Here is a 23,559-nt window from a genome sequence, read left to right as displayed (position 1 = left end):
TTCTTTTCCCACTAGGATTTTTTTTCAAGTAAGCTGACTCTGAAAGACAATATTTGGGATACACTATAGTCCCGAACAGAAAGAGTGAAGAGCTCTGTAATGTTAAGAAAATTTGTTTGCAAATTAACCCTTGACTATCTTCCTGAGGTCTAGCCTGACATCTTCATATCCTCAGCATCTAACATCTTCATATCCTCAGCATCTAACATCTTCATATCCTCAGCATGTTGCCACCTGGAGGAGGGTCCAGAGCCTGCTTGTTCCTGCCCACACAGATGAAGGAGGAGAAGCTGACTCTCAGTGGGGCCCTTTTCTGCAGGCTTTGGCAGAGACTAGATACAAAGGTGGACATGACTAAGCTTAGACATCCACCTCTTTGTAAACCACACCTCAAATCTTGAGAGAAGCATTTCTAGTTTCATCATGAGTTTGACATTCTGCAAATTGTCTGTATAAGTCAGGGCAGGTTAACTGTGACACCGTTCTTTTCCAAGTCTCAGTGTCTTAACAAACATAATAAGTGGTTATTTCTGCCACCTGTTGTAAGTGGATATGGGCCCTTGCCTATGTTTGTGTGGGAAAAGGCATGTTTTGCTGCATGCCACTGTTTCAGGATGTGGGCTGCTTCTGTCAGTGGCCCCATTATACCCTAGGGCCTCAAAGCCTTTTTCTGGATCCTCCTCACCTGACTGGCAGATGAGGGGAGAGGGAGTAATGGAGTACAGTGCATGCACTGGAAATTACATACATCACTTCCACCTGCATCCCATTGGCTAGACCCCAGTCAGTAGGCACCACCTAACTGCAAGAGGGGCTGGGAAATGTAGTCCAGCTGTGCCCTAGGAAGAAGAAGGAAGGGGTTTGCTGATCATCTAACTAGTTGACCCATGGACCTTGTTGGATTTATTGTTAATATTTTGCTTTTAAGCATTGTTATTAGTTGTTAAATTAATCATAATTGAAAAGGCTAAGTAAAGGAGATAAACTAAATAAAGGAGATAAATTTATATCTCCATAAAGCCTTCCCTGATCCCTCTTCACTCTTATATTCTGGTTGTGATATGTCTAGCTCTGACCACCAGGAATACTCTAGAGGGGATTCCCACATGGTGTCTACCGTTTCCATTCTAATGGTATTTGACATTTACGACTGCCCTTTTGAAGAGTCTGCCATTCAGATCAATAGCTCCCACCACACTGCATCCGTGAACAATTAATAAAGATTTATGAAGTTTACAAATGATTTAACGTTGTCTCCTTACTCCCATTCCGATGCACGATGTTGGCTGAGTTTTACACATATTGGGAGTCTGAAGACCCACGATACACATACCTACACCAATGACAGTCCAACCTCCAGGTTAGAACTAGGGAACTAAATAGCAATAAATAACTGGAATGTATAATGCTGAGTTATTTGTACACATATTTATATACTTATATATCCTTTAAAAATCATATTCATGTTTTTCTCATCTGAATGAGAAAACACATGAAAAAGATGGCCTGAAATTACTCCAGCTAATCATAAACTTGAGTGTGTGTGTGTGTTTGGATTAGATGGATGGAACCAACAGATTTTACTTGTTCATCTGGGAGACAGAGCGCCAGCAGGATGTGGACCACGTGGCCCGCTGCATTCTCTGCTACGGTAAGCCAGGACAGCCTTTAGAACAGGATGAATTCACTGGTGGCCACAGGCTAGCTCTGCTTGGCAGATGTGTATTTACTTGGCGTGTGCAGGGTTTTAAAATCTACAGAATTTCCTGTGAAGTCTGGATTTCTGGTTTTTCTTAGGAAGTCAGACTTGTCATGAGAGTCACAGACACTGCATTCCCATGACAAATAGTCAGCACAGCTGAGTTGGGCCTGACCCCTCTTAACGGGGTGAGGAGTCTCATAGTCCTCACCACTCCCTATCTTACCCCTGGCATGCTCTGCTCATTTATCTGTCCTGCTGGCTGCTGGGGTTGGCTGGGCTTGTGGTTCCTGCCTTAGTGCACCTTAGTGTGATGGGCAGGCCACTGAACTAAGAATTAAGGGTGACGGGTTCTAGGCCTGGAACCACCATTGACCAGCAGTGGGATACTGGCCAGTCATCCAGTTTGTCTTGGTGCCCAACCCTCATTGCTGTATCCCACACCAATCTGTGCTGGAGAGAAGTTTCTGCTGAAACGCATGCATGCCTATATGTGAAGAGCTCCTGTCCACACCCATTTTACCCAGCACCAGAGTGGGTAAACTTGAAGGGATGTCATGGTTTTCTCTGCTTGATCCACACTAAACCTAGTACTACCACAAGATACTCGGCTATGACAACTTGGTCAAGTCAAGGGTAATAACTGCCATTTGTGAGTACGTCACAGGTGATGAACTGCTTTCACATCCATCATCTAATCTGACATATTGCTTTTTCGGGCCTCAGTTCCCTCTCCTCTAGAAACCTAACCCTAGCTAGCGTTCATCGAGGTTTTACTATGCGTCAGGCATTGTTTTGAACACTTACATATAAATTAACTCAGTTTTTCTTTTAAACTTCATAGATGACCTCAAAAGGAAGTGCTATTATTATCATAATCATTACCTCCATGTGTCAAATGAGGAAACTGAGGTTCTGGGGAGACTAAGTAATTTTCCCAAGGTCACATGCTGAGTAAGGAATAGCCCTGGACTGAACCAGGCAGCTGGGTTGCTGAGCTCTTGACCCCTGTGCTTTGCTAATGACTGAATTAGGAGTTTTTAACCTTTCTTGGTATCATAGATCCCTTCTGCATCTGGTTAAACCTATGCTCTCCTTAGAATAATGTTTTTCAGTGCATAAAATAAAAAAACAGGATTACAAAGGAAAATGATTACATTGAAATTATCAAAATACTTAAACATTTTCATACAGTAATATATATATTTTTAAAAGTTTTATTTTTAATTGACAAATAATAATTATATAAATTTATGGGGCACAGTGATGTTTCAATGCATGTATACATTGTTGAATGATGAAATCAGGCCAATTAACATAACAATTGCTTCAATTACTTATCACTTGTGTATGGTGAATATGTTTAAAATCCACTTTTTAAAGCTATTTTGAAATATACAGTACATTATTACTGACTATAACACCATGCTGTGCAACAGACCACCAGAACCTATCCTTCTGTCTAACTTAAACTTTGTACTCTTTGACTAATGTACCTCCTTTCCCCATTCACCTCCCTGCCACCCTCCCTACCGTCTATTTCTATGAGTTTGAACTTTTTCTATTCCACATATTATGCAATATTTGTCTTTCTGTACCCAGCTTATTTCACTTAGCATAATGTCCTCTAGGTTCATCCACATCACAAATGACAGAATTTCCTGCTTTTTTAAAAAGGCTGAATAGTATTCTGTTGTATATATATACCACATTCTTAACTCATTTGTCATGTGCTTTTTTATTCGCATTTTAAACGATAAGATCTAGCAGGTTCAATAACTATTATTTCAAAGTACTAGTGAGTGTAAATAATATTGAGCCATTTGCAACCACTGATAAGGAAATCAGTGATTTCTGTTGGTGTTGGAATCACTAGTATTATAGTTGTTTGTTGTCTTTATGCACAGTGAAAAGAAATGTTAAATTTTATTTCAATAGAGGTAGTGAAAATAAAGATGTAATTTTTTCCCATCCTCATTCACGGACACCTTGGGAGACTGTGGTTCCCAGGTTAAGAACACCTGCCCCCGCCAGTTCTAAATGAAAGATTTTGCCCCAGCAGTGGGTCCCTAACACCGTTGTTCATCAGAATACCTGTGTACATTTCAATGATAGATTCTGAGCTCCCTCCCAACACTACCAAACCAGAATCTTGGCGTGGCTAGAGCCTGGGAATCTACAGTAAAAAAAGAAAAAAAAAATTCTACATGCCATTTTGATGCTGAAATAGCTTAAGAGCTCTAAGACTACACTATTAGCTTTTCATTTAAAATTGGCAATATTTGATCTTTTTTTCTTAACCTTAAAAAAAAAGGCACTTTCATATGGTCGTTAAGGTCACTTCCAGCTCTAGCAATCAATGTTTTTTTAACGTGGTTTCCCACTAGTGTTGATTTATCTATTGTTAGATTATAATCTAGTATTAGATTATAATCTAGTATTAGATTATAATTATTTTTTGGAGGAGGAAATAGAGGTGATGTCTGTGAACACAGAGACTGGGAAGCCATATGGCCTAGCGGTTGAAAACATTAAGTGTGCAATCGATCTCAATTCTTCTTATGAGAAATGAGCTCATTTACAGTGCCCATTGACTTGCCACCTCCCCACAATGCCTGGAAGATAGTGCTCAGAGACGGCTGTCCTTATTGAGGGTCTGGAACTGTGTTTTGCATGGAAAAGAAGGGGATGCGTGGTTTAACTCTGGCCTCTCCCTGCACTTCTTTCCTAGACAAATGCAGACCAGACCCAGAATGCCCGGCTGGCGCGCTGGCGCCCCAGGAGGTGGACGCGGACTTGGTGTTTGTGATGGACAGCTCCTGTGGAGTGGATGCCGATGTGTACCGCGGGTCTTTGAGTCTAGTGGACGCCGCGCTAGAAGACCTGGAGGTGGCTGAGCAGCCGGGCGCGTCCCACCGTGGGGCACGTGTGGCCCTGGTGACGCACACGACACCCAACTTCTGGCCGGGTGTGGGTCGCCTCCCTGTGCTCGAGGGCTTCCACTTGACCACCTATGGCAACCGGACGCAGATGCAGAGACATGTGCGCGAGGCTTCAGCCCGCCCCTTACAGGGAACCCCGGCCCTGGGCCACGCCCTGGAGTGGACGCTGGAGAATGTGCTCCTGGCAGCCCCTCGGCCGCGGAGGGCACAAGTCCTCTTCGCCATCGTGGCCAGCGAGACAAGTAGCTGGGACAGGGAGAAGCTATGGACTGTGTCCCTGGAGGCCAAATGCAAGGGCATCACCCTCTTTGTGCTGGCCTTGGGTCCGGGTGTGGGGACGCGTGAGCTAGCCGAGCTAGCCGAGCTGGTCAGTGCTCCCTCTGAGCAGCATCTACTGCGCCTACAAGGGGTCTCGGAGCCAGAGGTTAACTACGCTCGGGGATTCACTCGGGCCTTCCTGAACCTCCTAAAAAGTAAGCAGTCCCCGGGAACTAGGGCACCTTGGGTGGAGTGGGGAGAGGAATTTACAAAGCCTGGCATTTGGGCATGCAGGTGCCTGTTACAGATTCACTATTGGCTAATGTTTGTAGCCCAGCATCCCTGGGAAACGCCAGGGAGCACCCCATTTCCTGAAAACCCTGCACTATTACTGCCCTGACATTGTGTCAAGTCTAGCGATGGTTTTTGTCCTGAGCTTCTCATTTAGTGGCTGGGAGCCTCAGACTTCCACGTAACTTTTCGATTTTCTCATTTGTCAAAATGAGAATTGCAGTCTTTTCTCTAACTGTGAAGCCATATGTTCAGGGAGGGGCTTTGAAAGCACCAATATTGTACACATATAAGGCATAGTTACTGCTATTACTATTTAGTACTACAGTTTCCAGTAGTATTTGACAGTGCTTCTCAAATTTTTACACGCACGTGAATCTCCTGGGGATCTTGTTAAAATGTAGATTGTGATTCGGTGGGTCTGCATTGGAGACAAGAGTCTGCATTTCTTACAAGCTTGAGAATGATACCAATGATCCTAGTTTATTTGATGTTTATTTTAAAGTAGAAGTTGACATGGCAGTGCGGAGTCAGGAGTTTTCAGGGACTCACTAGGAAGTAAGGGAGACAGGACAAAAGTCTAGGGTCTTCCATTTCAGGTTGGATTGATGAAACCAACAGTGAAGATTAAGGGGCAAGGGCTGTGCCAGTGGGTCCTAGCCAGAATTCTTCCCCATCCCCCTGCTCGAGCATCCTTAACTCCAGTTAGAACTAGTGGAATTGTTATTGTTTTTTCTCTTATAACTAGATGAATTAAATTCGTGGGCAGCCAAATCTGTATCCCTAGCATGATAATGGAGATTTAGAATTGGGATGACGAGGGTATTATCCTGGTCACATTGTTAGCAGTTTGTCTTGGGTTTCATCCTCCAGTGCATAATTCAACTTATGTGCAGGGTGCTTTGCTGTAACATGTGAAGCCTCCTTGCCCTCCTTGCTTGGAGACATTAGTTTCTCAGTTTATAGGTGGTTGTGGTAGCCCATTGGGAGCCTTGAGGGACATCTGTGCCTTCATCACTATAAGAATAAAAGGAGTTTGATGGACATCTTAGAAGTACTAACACAGCATTTGTACCTCCCCAATTTGAGAGGTAGAAAGATCAGTGAATTGGTTCTAGTCCTAGCTCTGCCATTAGTGAGCTATGTGATCCTAGAAAAGTTCATGAATGTCTCTGAACCTTAGATTTCTTATATATGTAGGGAGTGTTAATAGAAGGCTGATGGCTTAGAGATTCTTTGAAGGAGAAGCAGCCTGAAGGAATCACTTTTCTAATCTGTTTTAATTTAATTTTACTTTATTTTTTATATTGTATTATGTTAGATTGTATTTTGTATTTTGTTTTTCTTTTGGGTTGGATTTTACTTTGCATTATTTACATAATAGGATACATGTTATGTTTTTATTTTGCTTATTTGCTTTTATATTATATTTATTTTTGCTTTATGTGAATATATTTTATGTCTTTTTGATTTTATGTCTTCCAGGATTAAAAACATTAATGTTTTATTTGCTTTTGTTTTTATATTGTTATGTTTTATTTCATTTTGTTTCATTTGTTTTATTTTATATTTTAGGCTTTGTTTTACTTGATTTTGTGTTTTGAATTTGATGTCTTCGTGAATAATATTTTGTTTTATTTTATTTTAGAATTTTATATTATTTTATATTTGACTTGATTTTTTATTTTACTTTTAGGTGGGACAAACCAGTACCCATCCCCAGAACTCACTGAAGAATGTGGGGGCCTACACCGTGGGGACACTATCCTGCAATTAGTCACGCCTGTCAACAGGTGGGTTGAGGACAGGGTTGAGATTGGTCCATACCTCTGCCCCAAGGCAGAAGAGACTTTCTCCCTAAAGAAAGGTCATATGCAATGCTAGTCCTCAACTTGACCTAAACCACTGGTCCTGGGATGCTCCTGGGTTTGACAGTTCTGATATGGATTGTCTTTCTTTTATTTTCTTCAGACAGGGTTTTGCTCTATTGCCTGGGCTGGAGTGCAGTGGCATAACCTCGGATCACTGCAGCCTTCACTTCCCAGGCTCAAGCAATCCTCCTGCCTTAGCCTCTCACGTTGCTGGGACTATAGGCCCATGCCAACACACCCTGCTGGTTTTGCACTTTTTGTAGGGATAGTTTCGCCATGTTGCCAAGGCTGGTCTTGGCATTCTACCAATTTCTACCAATTTCCATCCTACTATATCGCCCCAAGCTTGAATTCCATATCCCAGAGGTAAAATTGATAATGCCAAACATATCATTCTGATTTTTCAAACATGTCTGCAAAGCTAAGAAAATAGTTAATGCAATAACACAGTCATTAGGAAATGCCCAAACATAAGGCTTACAAATCACAGCAATAAAAGTAACAACAGTTGAGCCTCTCAGTTCTTGAGATTTTTTTCATGCAGTTTGACATGGATTGTTTCTATACAGGTTGCCCAGGCACCAGTTTGGTATGTCTGGCTTGGCTGATGATTTGGAAGCATTTGAAGCAACAGGCATTTTTCTAGAAGAGAAGAGAAAAGACATCACAACACCTATAACTCAGCAAGAAGCACTTAAAAATTATGAAAATAACAAACATGACATTGAAGAAAATGAACAAGAAATACCAGCAAAACAGAAAGAAACTAGAAAAGAAATAAATGCAGACACTACCTATGGTAAAAACCAAACTACTTCTTGGTCCTTAAGTTGGATTCACTTTTTTCATTTTTAACTTTTTCTTAAAAAAAATCCTGTGCACTGTGTTAGCATGCAATTTTTTTTAATTCAGTTTGCTTACAAATCCACAGGTTCATGTATGCAGCTAAAAAAATAGTTTAAAAAGAAAGACAAAAGCTAACTTTCACCTGGCCGTCAAACTGGAGCTGGATGAAAGTTATTTCAGGGTATATTATGAAGGCACACTCTATGAAGTGTCTGCACCACCTTTGCAGAGAAGCAATGAGTTATTGCAGAAGTGGTGAAGATACTCCTGACCTTGAAATGCACCTACTTGGAGACAGGCTCTACATTTCAGATTCATCTAAAACAACTGTAGCATCAGTTTTGGATTATAGCACGCAGTAATGCAAATGCCAAGTTCTTTTTTTTTTTGAGACAGATTCTCACTGTCACCCAGGCCGGAGTGCAGTGGCATGATCTCGGCTCATTGCAACCTCCGCCTCCTGGGTTCAAGTGATTCTCCTGCCTCAGCCTCCTGAGTAGCTGGGATTACAAGAGCCCGCCACCAAGCCTGGCTAAGTTTTATATTTTTAGTAGAGACAGGGTTTCACCATATTGGCCAGGCTGGTCTCGAACTCCTCACCTCAGGTGATTCTCCTGCCTCGGCCTCCCAAAGTGCTGGGATTACTGGCATGAGCCACTGCACTTGCCGCCAAGTTACTTTTTATATGTGATCAACAAATTAAGCAGAACACTAAACACATGAGAAAGAGATACAGAAAAACTTCTCTGTGAAGTTCTGGAAAGTGATTCAAGACAGCTGAAAGAATTTCTAGTGAGTGGTGTGGTTAGTCCTGGTTACATTAAAGGAGAGATCATTTATCTGAGGTTTTGAATGTGCCTAGACGATTCTCCATCTGGGGCTACTGGCTAGGTGGCCATGGGAGTTATTCACTCTCTCGGTGACTCAGTTTTCTGCTCTGTAAAGTGGGGATTATATGAGTCCCTACCTCACAGGGTTGACAATACAACTTGATAATTCATGTGTTTGCCACATAGTATACATCCACACAAGTTAGTTGTTAAGATGCTGATGATACGTGATACCTTTTAGATTTCAAAGCAAACACATGTCCAAAATAAATAACAGAATCAGACAGACATAGGAATACCACCTCCTTAGGCTAGAATATTAAACATAGAAGAACTTACCTTGTTGGTTCTCATGTTTTCAGTATAGAATATCCTCAGGTAATCTTACTAAGGTAGTGATTTTCAGTCTTGATTGTACATTAAGAGTCACCTGGGGATCTTTAATGATTGACCTCAGCCCAAATCAGTCAGAATCTCTGGGTGTGGGACTTACCCAGTGATTCCACTGAACAATCAAGAGTGAGAACTACTGCTTTAAGGCATTCTTTCTCATAAAATCAAGGTGGAAAGGTTGGGGGAGAGTTTCCTAGTCAACTAATCCAATCCCATTCACAGACGAAAACAAGTTTGAAGGTCCCCGATACTTCTCAGCTGCTCTGTTGTTACATGGCTCTGGCTGGCCACTTTCCTTTCTGTTTTCATTCCAAGGCCATTCAAAACCCTCACCACCTCCTCAAGGTCCTTCCTCCATGCCTCTTCCTCTAGCAGATATGCCTCCCTCTTTTTTTATTCTTTTCAAAAGAAATAAAGGTGACCGAGCGCAACCTCCTGTAACTTTCTGTATTTCTGCAAGCCTCTCTTCCTGCCCTCCAGTTGGAGAAAAGAAATGGCCCTTCTCTTATTCTGAATTGTCAAGAAAGACCAAAGGGCTCTTCCAGACCTTGTTGACTTGTGCTTCTTGGGATCTGGCCACTGTTGGCCACTACCTTCCTCTTTAAACCCTCTCCTCTCACAGCTTTGGAGAAAATATTCTCCTCTTGTTCTTCTATTCTGGCTAGCCTGTCTTTGTGGGCTCCTCTTCCCAGATCCACCTTCACAGGGGGATTCAGGTTTTATGGAATTTATACAATTTGGGGGCCCTCTTTAAGAAAAAGATTAAAAAAATTATTAAAATTAAGTGAAAAGTGAATATTCATTTAGAAGAGCCTTATGCAAATGATTTGCTCTGAAGCCTAGGCTTTATTAATGTCATGATGAATCTGCTACACCCTTCCCCACGATTCTTTCTTCAGTCCTCCAAACACTCTGCACACACCACACTACTTAGGTATGCTTCCCCCGCCCCCAACATCAACTATCCCCTCTGTGCTGGTGACTCTCAAATCCATATCTTCCACTATAACTCTCTCCTATGCTATAGCCTAGTGTATTCAATTACCCTCCAGATCGTTCCAATGGACTTGCCTGCAGTCACATCAAACCAACTTAGTTCAAAAAACCCAACTCATTGTCTTTCCCATTCAAATCTCCTTCTCTTCCTTTACCAACTATCTTTATTGGTATGAACCACCACTGGCCAGGAATGGAAAGCCAAAACTCAGTATTATTTTTTAAAAATTAATTAATTAGATTTAGGAGTGCAAGTACATGTGGATATATTGCACATTGTTGAAGTCTGGCCTATTAGAGTACTCATTACCCAAATAGTGTACATTGTACCCAAAAGATAGTATCTCATCCTATATGCCCCTGCCCCTGCCCTGGCCCTCCCACCATTTGGAGTCTCCAATGTCTTATTCCACTCTGTATGCCCACATATACCAAATGTTTAGCTCCTACATACATGTGAGAACATGCAGTTTTTGACTTTCTGTTTCTGTATCATTTCACTTAGGATAATATCCCACAGTTCTATCCATGTTGCTGCAAAAGACGTGATTTCATTCTTTTTTATGGATGAGTAGTATTCCATGGTATATATACCACGTTTTTAATCCAATAATTCATTGATAAACATTTAGGTTGATTCCATGACTTTGCTATTGTGAATAGTGCTCCTATGAGCATATGGGTGTAGGTGTCTTTTTGCTATAATAATTTCTTCTCCTTTGGGCAGATACTCAGAAGTGGAGATGCTGGATTGAAGAGTAGTTCTGTTTTTAGTTCTCTGAGAACTCTTCATACTGTTTTCCATAGCGATTGTACTAATTTACATTCCCACCAGTAGCGTTCCCTTTCTCCATGTTCTCACCAACATCTGTTATTTTCTGACCTTTTAATAATAGTCATTCTGACTACTCTAAATGCTATCTCCGTGTGGTTTTAATTAGCATTTCTCTGATGATTATTGATGTTGAGTATTTTTTCACATTTGTTGGCTGCTTGGATGTCTTCTTTCAAAAAAATGCCTGATTGCCCAATATTATTCTAGTGGACCTCTTCTCCCTTGCCTCCTGCTGTCTAACTGGTCTCCTTGATTCCAATTTGTCCTCCTTCCAATTCCATTCTAAACAGCTGATTGACATTTCTAAAACACAAATATGGTTGTGTCCCTTCTCCTCTTTTATGGTTCCTCATTGTTTATAAGATAACGTTCAGGTGCCTGTGGAAGGCACACGGGCCTTTACAATTAGACCCCTGCTTTGGTCCTCTGGGGCTTTACTGGCTGCCACTTCCCTGCATATGCCTTTCGTGGCCTTTATGCCCTGCGATTTATTCCAGATCTCTGTACCATTGCTTACCCTCACCTGAGTGTCTACATTTCCTCCACAGTGTCCATGTGGGCTATATCTACTCATCTTTCACTACTCAGCTCAAGTTTCACCTTTCCTTAGAGTTTTTTCTATGTCCCCAGGTAGTTTTAAATTTTCACAGCCCCCTTGGTGCTCCTGAATCTTAAGACAAATTCTGCCATAGTGCCTGCTACCTTTCATTGCACCTACCTGTGAAGAATTAAATGAGTTATCTCTCTTCACAGGTGCCAGGCTGATCTTGGTACATTTTCAATTTCAGTGTTATATCCAAAGCACACAGACCAATGTTTTGGTTTTCCCCTCCAAGTAGGGCTATAAGACATATATGCCAGGGAATAGAATAAGCTGGAGCAAAATTATAATTTCATTGTAGCTGCTCTTCATACCTGCCAACTCTTTTCTTATCTTCACCTTTACCTTTCTTTACTCCTGGATTCCATGAACTACTGTGAGTAAAATTGCTACTGCCACCGCATAGTTCTTCCAAGAAGGCAAAGGTTAATATTCATGGTAAAAAATAAAGCCAAATATAAGACTGGGGGCTAGCAATAATTTCTTGGGTAAAAATTTGTTGGCCCTCAATGCCTTAACATACTGGTAAAAGAAGAGTTAAGACTAGTGGTATTCTGAGTGTTAAGCTACAAAGATAATTTAGAGATAATTAGCATGAAGCATGAAGGACTCTTTCACCAATAGCTGTACTGACCAATATAATAACTGCTAGCCATATTGGCTATTTACATTTAAATGTAAATACTTCAAAATTAAATAATATTAACATTTCAGTTCCTTGATTGCACTAGCCACATTTCAAATGCTCAACAGCCACATGGGAGTGGTGGCTACTGTATTGGACAGCACAGATTTTCCATTATTTCAAACATTTCATCGTTATAGAAAGTGCTACTCTAGAAGTCTAATTTAGGAAGAGCAGTCCCTGTTTGATTGTCTCTCAGACCCAAAGCAAGGGTGGAGCTTCTAAAGATGACAGAGTGTCCCTAGGAAAAGTGATGGATATATTTGAATGAATTCTTGGTTTGTCAGTTCAGAATCAGTTGTAATGGCAGCGGTTGGTGCCGGCTGATAACTAAACCGAGTCTATTTGTTGGCTCTAGAGAGTATAGCAAAGAGCTCACCATTGGAGTGTTTTTCTGCTGACAACAACAGGTTTTTGAATAAGTACTTCTCTTACTTCTCCTGGACCTGTACTGCTTGTTATCTTATATCCTCCAGAGTAGGGGTCATGCAGTGAGCAAATTCAAATATGACTATTCAAAGCATAGGACTATTTCCATGATCAATTTCTTACCAAACTAAGAGCGTATCTCATCCCTGTGGATACAGTACATCTGGTCACCTCTCCTAGAAAACTAGTCTGTGTTGATTATACTATTGGGAGGTTAGCAGATAGTTTCACAGAAACAAAGCATGAATTTTAAGGCTTGTGTTTTTGAAGATATTATCCTCTTTATTTAAGGGTACGTGGAAGGCCTAGGAGGAACTATGGGGAGGATGGCAGCATTCAGTGCTTCAGGGCCAACCTGGGTCAGAAATACTTCTGTGATGCAAAGGATACCCAAGGAAATCTGTGCTCCCTAGAAGTTGAGGTGGGGAGGGTTATATACCTGGGAAAATCATTGCCTCTTGTAAAATTCAGGGAGTCTCAGATCTTGCTTTGTTGTAATGTGTTGATTTCCAATGCTGTTTTTAATTGTTCAGGAACATCATGTTTTTCCTTTAATAGATGTCTTAATTTCTCAGGCAAGAGTCAGGGTACTATAAATAATAAATAAGCTAGATTTGCTTAGGTCATTAGAAGACTGGAGACAAGGGATTGGGATGGTTTGCAAAAGGAGGGAAAGCAGTATAATACACAAGGGAGGAGTGCTCAGTATCAGAAAGATTTATTAATATTCATTCATTTATTCACTCATTTATACATTATCTGTGGCATGTCTTCCAGGTACTGTGCAAAGTCATAGCTATAACTATGTTGCACCTTTCACATATGTTATATGACACTTTATAACATACTTGTGATATAGAAGTTTTTTAAAATATTGCTTCTATAGCTGAGGAAATTGAGACTCTGAGGGGTTAAATTACTTGCTTAAGGTCACAGAACTAGTTGGTGGTGAGGCTGAGATTCATTCCCAGGTCTGTGACTCCAAACCATTGCTCTTTTTCTGTCATGCTCATGCAGGAAATTCAGCTCTGTATTTACTTTGTTGCAGGTCCTTGTTCCATGGATCCGATGGAAGGTGAGTGTCAGGATTACACCCTGAAGTGGTATTACAACAAGGAGGAACGGGTTTGCCAGCAGTTCTGGTATGGCAGCTGTGGGGGCAATGCCAACCGGTTTGAAACCAAGGAAGAATGTGAGGCTCAATGTGTCCCAATACAGTAACAGTACAGGCAGAGCCCTGTTACTGTTAAAGGCAGAGCTTTTAATGCTGATGAAATGGGGATTACCATGGCTGAGGCAGGACCTCACAGCTCAGAAGTGACATAGCCCATTCCAACACCTTGGACATCAGATTCCTAAACGCCTGAATGTTTTCCCGCCAACAAGGACTTGGGCCAGATGATTTGTGACTTGAGGACTGAATTCTAATAGTTAAAAAAGTAACGGAAAGATATTTAAATGAATTAGGACTGAATGAAAAAGAAACTTGAACTTGACCTATAATATTATTTTAAAATTTGGTGGTGCTATGTAGCAAAATAAAAATCAGTGTAAGCAGTGAGAAACGCCTAATTCAGAAATGAATCGAAACTTGGTTTGTTTGTTTTTTTTTTTACCACCAGAGAATAGGGAAATATTAGTCAAATAGAGGGCCTGGAAAAAGGGACATCTAATGTGAACGACCTTCATCCTTACTACTTAATGTAGATAAATAAAGGCATTCTTTATTAAATCATTCAGCATGAGACTGTGTGTGATTCTTGCTCACTACAATCTGTGCTATACTTTGTGACATTGTGGTTGATGAAGAGACAGCAGTGATTTTTCCATGAGACCAACCCTTTGGCACCCATTATAGTGATTTCTGTCCTTCAAAACATGGTGACTCAACAATTAAGGCTGACATTATTAATGAAAAGTGAAATGAAAGGTTTACATTCACCATGGATGAAACATTTTGCAGCAAAGATATTAAGGAAAATTGTGTTTTTTGTGAGATTTTCCTCTGCCTCATGGCTTGATTCTCTGGGTCTCTAACCATGGGCCCAGCTTCCAGACAGAATTGGGAACTGTGTGGAGGAGATCTGTGGGCCATTGAGGATGCATGGCTTGGGGCCTCTGTAAGATCATGCATTAGTCAGCTGGGGCTGACATAGCAAAATACCACGGGCTTAAACCACAGAAATTTATTTCTCACAGTTCTGGAGGCTAGAAGTTCAAGATCACAGCACTGGGGGCGCTCTTCCTGGCTTGCAAAGGACTACCTTCCCGTTGGGTCCTCACATGGCCTTTCCTCAGTGCATGCTCATAAAGACAGCAAGGAAGAAAAGACCCAAGCTCTCTGGTGTCTTTTTTTTTTTTATTTTTTTTTCATTTGAGACAGGGCCTCACTATACCAATATTGCCTTGGCTAGCCTCAATGTCTTGGGCTTAAATGATCTTCCTGCCTCAGTCTCCTGAGTAGCTAGGACTATAGGCATGAGCCACTGCACCTGGCTCTGGTGTCTCTTCTTATAAGCACACCACTCTTATTGGACTAGGGACCATTCTTATGACCTCATTTAACTTTAATTACCTCCTAAGGCCCTAAATACAACTATAGCCACATTAGGGGACAATATGAATTCTGGAGAAACACAAACGTTCAGTCCGTAGCTGATCACAAGCAGCTGGTTGTCCCCCAGGGACACAGGATGGAGTTGCTCTCTGGTAAGTCCCTGGTTCTGGAAGTGTGACTGCTATAATCTGTGTGTTCCTCCACACAGTCTGGCGACATAGCAGGCGGAATGGAATCGGCTTTATACAAAATGTTCAAAGAAGCACATTTTAAATTCTATTTTTATAACAATCATTTTAATATGATCACAAAAGGATGACTGTGTTCATGGTAGAAAATCTATAAGACACAGAAAAGCACATGGAAAAAATAAAGATCACCTATAATCTTTTCTCCCAAAGGTAACCGTTCTGATATAATCCAGACTTTTTCTAATGAATGAATATACTACCTTCTTTTTCTTCCTTAACACAATACAGGCAACTGATTTTTGATGGGAATTAAATGGCAGATGCTCCATCCTGCCACAGAGCTGCTCATCATATGAATGGGTATATGCATTTCTCTGTTTTAGGCATAACTTCAGCTGCCTGAGCATAAAATGGCCAAAGTGATCTATCCTGAGGATGGTATTTGATTTGAATGGTGATTGATTTTCTATTTCTTATTCCCATTCTTCCCTTCCTATGTCCAGGAGCTGGGAACACCAAGGCAAAGCTTCAATAATAAGATCATTGGGAAGAAACATTCAAGTGTCTTGATTGTCCCCATTTGTTAACTTACGAAAAAACATAATTTATAAATTTAGAAGAGAGAGGCTTTAATTCTTATAAAAGGTTACAGCCTGCAAGGTGATTGTCCCACAGGCTGGGAATCCTGCCTCTAGCCAAGACCAGAGACAGGAGTTTGGAAGGAGGAGGGGTTGGGGTAGGAGTTTTATGCTGAACAGGTTGGCTAAACATACATGTTCAACAAGTTACAGGAGGAGCTGAGTATTCAAGAAAGTGGTCCTGACACAGGCATATTAGATAAACATACATATAACTTATGACTGGTGTTCATTTTGAAATGAATAGTTGAAATGTATTATATCTAGCCCCTATATGTCAAAAGATCTTTTCAGGACATGAAGGCACACAGGCGTGCAGTCTCTGTAAACCAGCAAGAACCAGTCCATGGCTGGTGGTCTTCTCATTAGGAGAAAGTTACTGAAATCAGCTTCTTGTCCAGTCAAAGCTGTTTCTTGTTGGTGGAGCAGGGGTTCAGTGAATCAGCATCTGTGAGCTGGATGAGCTGTAATTGTTTTAATACTGTTTATCTGGAGGCCAGTACTTGTTTAGCTGCTAGAGAAAAAGAGAAACCTTGTGGCAGTTAGAACATAGTTGATTCTTTAAGTGCAGGAGTGTGTGACTTAACCCTTGCCTGGCATGGTCTTAGGTCCTGTTTATAATTCGGTATCTTACTGCCATGAAAAGTCTCCTCTGTCTTTCTTATGATCCCTATTTTAACATTAATGCTGGTCAGTTGCGTCTAAACTCTAAAAGGGAGGAGGTATAACCAGGCATGTCTGACTTTCCATCCCGTCATGGCTGGGAATTCAGTTTTAAGGTATTTCTGGGGTTCCCTTTGCCAAGAGAGAGTCCATTCAGCCGATAGGGGCTTAGGATTTTAAAGTTTACACATCCTTGGAACATTCATGAGATCCACCTGCAGTTCTCCCTGTGTTTACTAGGTGGCGGTATAACCCTTTCACGGAGCTCCTCTGACTCTCAGCATAAACCTTATACTCCGTAAATTCCGAGGTAGCAACAATATAGCCAAGGGCAGAAACAATTGTCTATTGTTTCAATATTCATCCCCACTCTTGTATACACAGTTTATAAAGCACTTTCCCATGTTATGTCATGTATTTGCCCAGCCCCACCACTAAATCTGGGATGTTGGCATTGTTCTTCCCATTTTGGGATAAAGAAACTATCTTACAGAATTGATGTGGCTTGGCTCAGACCCCTAACAGAAACTGGCCTTGAACTCCTTTTTATCCTGAGACTAGGGCTCCTTGAGCTATACTGCATTTGTTCCAAACCATTAGCTGCCACCAAAGAATTCTGAAAGTCAGAGCGACAGGGGTGGGAGGATGGGCTTGATTGCTGCCTCAGATTCCCTGCTCTTCCGTTTGCTGGCCCCGCCCCCACCCCATCCCACCCCACCCCACCCCACCCCACCCCTCTGGTTCCGGCCTGGGTGGAAGTAGGAATGGACTGAAAGAGAAGTTGAACTGCAGTGCAGGTCAGTTGGGATGGCAGCCTCAGGCAACCCCACAGGGATCTCTGGACCTAAGTGGGCTTGTGTGAGTTACCCCAGTGTGGGCTGACTTGGCTGGGTCTGTATCCCCTGCCTCCATCCCCCAGAATGGCATACCTGTGTACGAGGCAGCTCTGAAACTGTGGCAGGCTCTAAAGGGGACCAGCTGAAGCCTTTCTGCTCACAGCACTCCTAGCAGGTGGGGCAACAAGTTCTTCCATGAAGCAGGAACTGTAGAGCACAAACCACACTCATCATAGTTCCTTTACCTGGAATGTCCTTTTGCATTGTTTTCAAATTTCCCTAGCTTCCAAAATCCAACAGGACACAGTGAAAATCATCTGTGCAAGTTCTCAGAGATCTAGCGTTTGCATTCATCTCTAGCCTCACCTATGGTGGCGGTTGTTCTGACCATCTAACTTTTCATTTGAGCAATACCATTTCCTTGAAATGCCATATTCCATTCACCTATGCTGTTGCCCTTGGTGATACTGTTGTGGGAAATGCCTTTATTTAATTTATTTACAAATATTTAATAGGCATCTATTATGTACCATATCCATTACCTGTGTCAAAACCCAGCTCAGCTCTCATTGCCTCTCAGGAAAACATCTCCCATTGCTCCCTTTCAAGAAAGAATTAATTAGTAGCTCCTATAGGCTGCCTTGTATACCCTTATCTTTTTGCCCTTTTGCCTCCATTTCACACCATTTGCCAATTAGTCTCCTTATTAGGCCGTGAGCCTCTTCGTCTTGGAATCCCCTGCCCAGGACAGGGCCTGACACATCTCCCTTTAGTTCTGATATTTAAACTCCCTGCCGGTTTTCAGACTGTTAGAAATGCTCCATAGCCATCCCAACAGTTGGTGTCCTTCTATATCTCTTGCTCTAGAACAACTTTTTGCTTTGTAATTCTGCTTTTATTTTTATTCTGCATTTGTTTCAGACACCAGGGCATCTGCCTCCATCAGTCAATTGTAAAAAGGTTCATGTGTTTTTAAATTCCTCCTTGGATCTGTTATTTCATTAATTATAACCTTGCACTGCTTTGGGGATATTAATTTATCTGATGAAGGAATTGAGACCCAGAAAGGTCAAGTGGCATCAAATCTTACACCATGATTCAATTGGTAGCCTAAAATTAGAATTAAAATGTGTTTTGAACTGATTTGGCATCTGCTTGGTTCACTCTGCAAAGTTTAAGGGTTTTAATCATTATGTGAATTGACTGCTTTGCACTTTTAAACATGTAGTAGATTTCGCTGATCCTAGAAAAGTGGGGGGTTTGCGATTGCTAGGCTCAGAACTTGGTTCCCAGCCACGTATCAAAATGTGTAAATGCATACAGGGATTTTTCCTGAGCTCTCCTGAGTGGAGATCATGCTGACTGTGTACTATTTATGGCTCTTCCTTTAATTTCTGACCTCTTGTGATCTCATGGTGGATTCTTCCTTTAACTTTTGAATAATCTCAAGGTATATTTCTAATACAGCTGGAGGGTCCATGTTGGGATTATGGTGTTATGGGAAATACCAAGACTGGGGCATGTGAATTCAGCATCTGGTTTCCTCCCCAGCTTTCCTGGTGACTTCATAGAAGATACTCTATTTTTTTGGGCTTTGTTCTTTTCTGTCTGAGGAGACTGGAGAGGAGAGAAACATTACCTGCCCCTTTATAGTCTCTCTAAATTCTGCAAACAAAAGCATTCCTTCTTTAGCTAATCTCTTAGGAAGCTAAAAGATGCAAGCCCAGCCAAGGACAAGGGAGCCACCCAGCTGAACCCAACCCAAATTTATGACCCACAGAATACTGAGCTAAATAAATGGCTGTTGTTTTAAAACACTAAGTTTTGTTGTAATTATTAATTGAAAAAAGTTGTGGCTGGGCTTGCTCATATGTCTAGTCAGCTACCAGTCTGTTGGTCAGCTGGCTAGCCTAGGGTCAATTCCTAATGATAAAAAAAAAATTGTATATTGGTATTTGTGTAATAATATAGCCTCAAAATACTTAAAACACCAATGCAATTAGATTAGAGAAAGCATTTAGAAGCAGAATAATTGGAAAGGAAGTTGTAATATAGTTTCTATTCATACACAATATGAATATATATCTAGAAAAGTAAAACATTCTAAGAGAACAGCAATGTTACAGGAAGAGTCTTCTCCATCAGCCTGGAGCCTGCAGTGATCATTCAACAGCTGATCATGATGGACACAAAATATGATTGAGAAAGAAACCTTTGTTTTTGTAATCCACTAAAACTAGGGGGTTGTTACTAAAGCATTTCCAGGCCTGTCTGCAGAGATACAGATATAGAGAAATGGGAACTCTCAAACATGGCTTTTGGAAGCAAATATTAGAAAATGTTTTGGCATTTTCTAGTAAAATTAAAAATTTAGATACGATGAACCAGCAATTTTACTTGTAAGCATATTCCCTGAAAACTCATTTGCTTGATGACCCAGATACAACCACATTCATGAATGATTTTCACAGCAGCATTTTTTTTAAAAAACCCAAGTTGTAAACAGCCCACATGTTCATTAAGAGTGAAATAGGTAGGCTGGGCGTGGTGGCTCATGTCTGTAATCCCAGCACTTTGGGAGGCCAAGGTGGGCAGATCACTTTTGGTCAGGAGTTTGGACCAGCCTGGCCAATATGGTGAAACCCCATCTCTACTGAAAATACAAAAATTAGCCAGGCATGTTGGCGGGTGCCTGTAATCCCTGCTACTTGGGAGGCTGAGGCAGGAGAATCACTTGAACCTGGGAGGTGGAGGTTGCAGTGAGCCGAGATTGTGCACTGCATTCCAGCCTGTGTGACACAGTGAGACCTTGTCTCAAAAAATGGAAAAAAAAAAAAAAAAGAGTGAAATGTGTGAGTATGCTGTAGTACATTAAAATAAGGTGTACAACAATGAAAATGAATGAATGAAATTGAATTAAGATTAAGCCACATTGACAAAATCTTTTTTTATTTTTTTATTATTTTATTTTATTATTATTATACTTTTAGTTTTAGGGTACATGTGCACAATGTGCAGATTTGTTACATATGTATCCATGTGCCGTGTTGTTTTGCTGCACCCATTAACTCGTCATTTAGCATTAGGTATATCTCCTAATGCTATCCCTCCCCTCTCCCCTGCCCACAACAGTCCCTGTAGTGTGATGTTCCCATTCCTGTGTCCATGAGTTCTCATTGTTCAATTCCCACCTATGAGTGAGCACATGCGGTGTTTGGTTTTTTGTCCTTGCGATAGTTTACTGAGAATGATGTTTTCCAGTTTCATCCATGTCCCTACAGAGGACATGAACTCATCCTTTTTTATGGCTGCATAGTATTCCATGGTGTATATGTGCCACATTTTCTTAATCCAGTCTATCGTTGTTGGACATTTGGGTTGGTTCCAAGTCTTTGCTATTGTGAATAGTGCCGCAATAAACATACGTGTGCATGTGTCTTTATAGCAGCATGATTTATAGTCCTTTGGGTATATACCCAGTAATAGGATGGCTGGGTCAAATGGTATTTCTAACTCTAGATCCCTGAGGAATCGCCACACTGACTTCCACAATAGTTGAACTAGTTTACAGTCCCACCAACAGTGTAAAAGTGTTCCTATTTCTCCACATCCTCTCCAGCACCTGTTGTTTCCTGACTTTTTAATGATGGCCATTCTAACTGGTGTGAGATGGTATCTCACTGTGGTTTTGATTTGCATTTCTCTGATGGCCAGTGATGATGAGCATTTTTGCATGTGTTTTTTGGCTGCATAAATGTCTTCTTTTGAGAAGTGTCTGTTCATGTCCTTTGCCCACTTTTTGATGGGATTGTTTGTTTTTTTCTTGTAAATTTGTTTGAGTTCATTGTAGATTCTGGATATTAGCCCTTTGTCAGATGAGTAGGTTGCAAAAATTTTCTCCCATTCTGTAGATTGCCTGTTCACTCTGATGGTAGTTTCTTTTGCTGTGCAGAAGCTGTTTAGTTTAATTAGATTCCATTAATCAATTTTGGCTTTTGTTGCCTTTGCTTTTGGTGTTTTAGACATGAAGTCCTTGCCCATGCCTATGTCCTGAATGGTATTGCCTAGGTTTTCTTCTAGGATTTTTATGGTTTTAGGTCTAACCTGTAAGTCTTTAATCCATCTTGAATTAATTTTTGTGTAATGTATAAGGAAGGGATCCAGTTTCAGCTTTCTACATATGGCTAGCCAGTTTTCCCAGCACCATTTATTAAATAGGGAATCCTTTCCCCATTGCTTGTTTTTGTCAGGTTTGTCAAAGATCAGATAGATGTAGATATGGGGCATTATTTCTGAGGGCTCTGTTCTGTTCCATTGATCTATATCTCTGTTTTGGTACCAGTACCATGCTGTTTTGGTTACTGTAGCCTTGTAGTATAGTTTGAAGTCAGGTAGCGTGATGCCTCCAGCTTTGTTCTTTTGGCTTAGGATTGTCTTGGCAATGTGGGCTCTTTTTGGTTCCATATGAACTTTAAAGTAGTTATTTCCAATTCTGTGAAGAAAGTCATTGGTAGCTTGGTGGGGATGGCATTGAATCTATAAATTACCTTGGGCAGTATGGCCATTTTCATGATATTGATTCTTCCAACCCATGAGCATGGAATGTTCTTCCATTTGTTTGTATCCTCTTTTATTTCATTGAGCAATGGTTTGTAGTTCTCCTTGAAGATGTCCTTCACATCCTTTGTAAGTTGGATTCCTAGGTATTTTATTCTCTTTGAAGCAATTGTGAATGGGAGTTCACTCATGATTTGGCTCTCTGTTTGTGTTATTGGTGTATAAGAATGCTTGTGATTTTTGTACATTGATTTTGTATCCTGAGACTTTGCTGAAGTTGCTTATCAGCTTAAGGAGACTTTGGGCTGAGACAATGGGGTTTTCTAGATATACAATCATGTCATCTGCAAACAGGGACAATTTGACTTCCTCTTTTCCTAATTGAATACCCTTTATTTCCTTCTCCTGCCTGATTGCCCTGGCCAGAACTTCCAGCACTATGTTGAATAGGAGTGGTGAGAGAGGGCATCCCTGTCTTGTGCCAGTTTTCAGAGGGAATGCTTCCAGTTTTTGCCCATTCAGTATGATATTGGCTGTGGGTTTGTCATAGATAGCTCTTATTATTAAGAGATACGTCCCATCAATACCTAATTTATTGAGAGTTTTTAGCATGAAGGGTTGTTGAATTTTGTCAAAGGACTTTTCTGCATCTCTTGAGATAATCATGTGGTTTTTGTCTTTGGTTCTGTTTATATGCTGGATTACATTTATTGATTTGCGTATGTTGAACCAGCCTTGCATCCCAGGGATGAAGCCCACTTGATCATGATGTATAAGCTTTTTGATGTGCTGCTGGATTCGGTTTGCCAGTATTTTATTGAGGATTTTTGCATCAATGTTCATCAAGGATATTGGTCTGAAATTCTCTTTTTCGGTTATGTCTCTGCCAGGCTTTGGTATCAGGACGATGCTGGCCTCATAAAATGTGTTAGGGAGGATTCCCTCTTTTTCTATCGATTGGAATAGTTTCAGAAGGAATGGTACCAGTTCCTCCTTGTACCTCTGGTAGAATTCGGCTGTGAATCCATCAGGTCCTGGACTCTTTTTGGTTAGTAAGCTATTGATTATTGCCACAATTTCAGAGCCTGTTATTGGTCTATTCAGAGATTCAACTTCTTCCTGTTTAGTCTTGGGAGGGTGTATTTGTCGAGGAATTTATCCATTTCTTCTAGATTTTCTAGTTTATTTGCGTAGAGGTGTTTGTAGTATTCTCTGATGGTAGATTGTATTTCTGTGGGATCGGTGGTGATAACGCCTTTTTCATTTTTTATTGCATCTATTTGATTCTTCTCTCTTTTCTTCTTTATTAGTCTTGCTAGCGGTCTATCAATTTTGTTGATCTTTTCAAAAAACCAGCTCCTGGTTTCATTAATTTTTTGAAGAGTTTTTTTGTGTCTCTGTTTCCTTCATTTCTGCTCTGATTTTAGTTATTTCTCACCTT

The 23,559-nt window shown here is 40.9% G+C and overlaps 1 protein-coding gene across 1 annotated transcript in view; it reads left to right on the top strand.

Moving 5' to 3' along the window:
- Positions 1 to 13,897, top strand: part of LOC100583380 (collagen alpha-4(VI) chain-like) — a 90,793-nt gene extending 76,896 nt beyond the window's left edge. The window contains exons 32-36 of the mRNA XM_030816508.1: positions 1,561 to 1,651; positions 4,431 to 5,114; positions 6,887 to 6,983; positions 7,631 to 7,860; positions 13,725 to 13,897. Of these exons, the coding sequence (XP_030672368.1) occupies positions 1,561 to 1,651; positions 4,431 to 5,114; positions 6,887 to 6,983; positions 7,631 to 7,860; positions 13,725 to 13,897 (1,275 nt within the window). The remainder of the gene's footprint in view (positions 1 to 1,560; positions 1,652 to 4,430; positions 5,115 to 6,886; positions 6,984 to 7,630; positions 7,861 to 13,724) is intronic.
- Positions 13,898 to 23,559: the final 9,662 nt, after the last annotated feature.

The sequence above is a fragment of the Nomascus leucogenys genome, chromosome 8 (genome assembly GCF_006542625.1).
Source record: "Nomascus leucogenys isolate Asia chromosome 8, Asia_NLE_v1, whole genome shotgun sequence".
In the NCBI taxonomy this organism is placed as follows: Eukaryota; Metazoa; Chordata; class Mammalia; order Primates; family Hylobatidae; genus Nomascus; species Nomascus leucogenys.
Note: the sequence above shows the minus strand (reverse complement) of the source record. Positions and strands in the feature narration are given on the sequence as shown.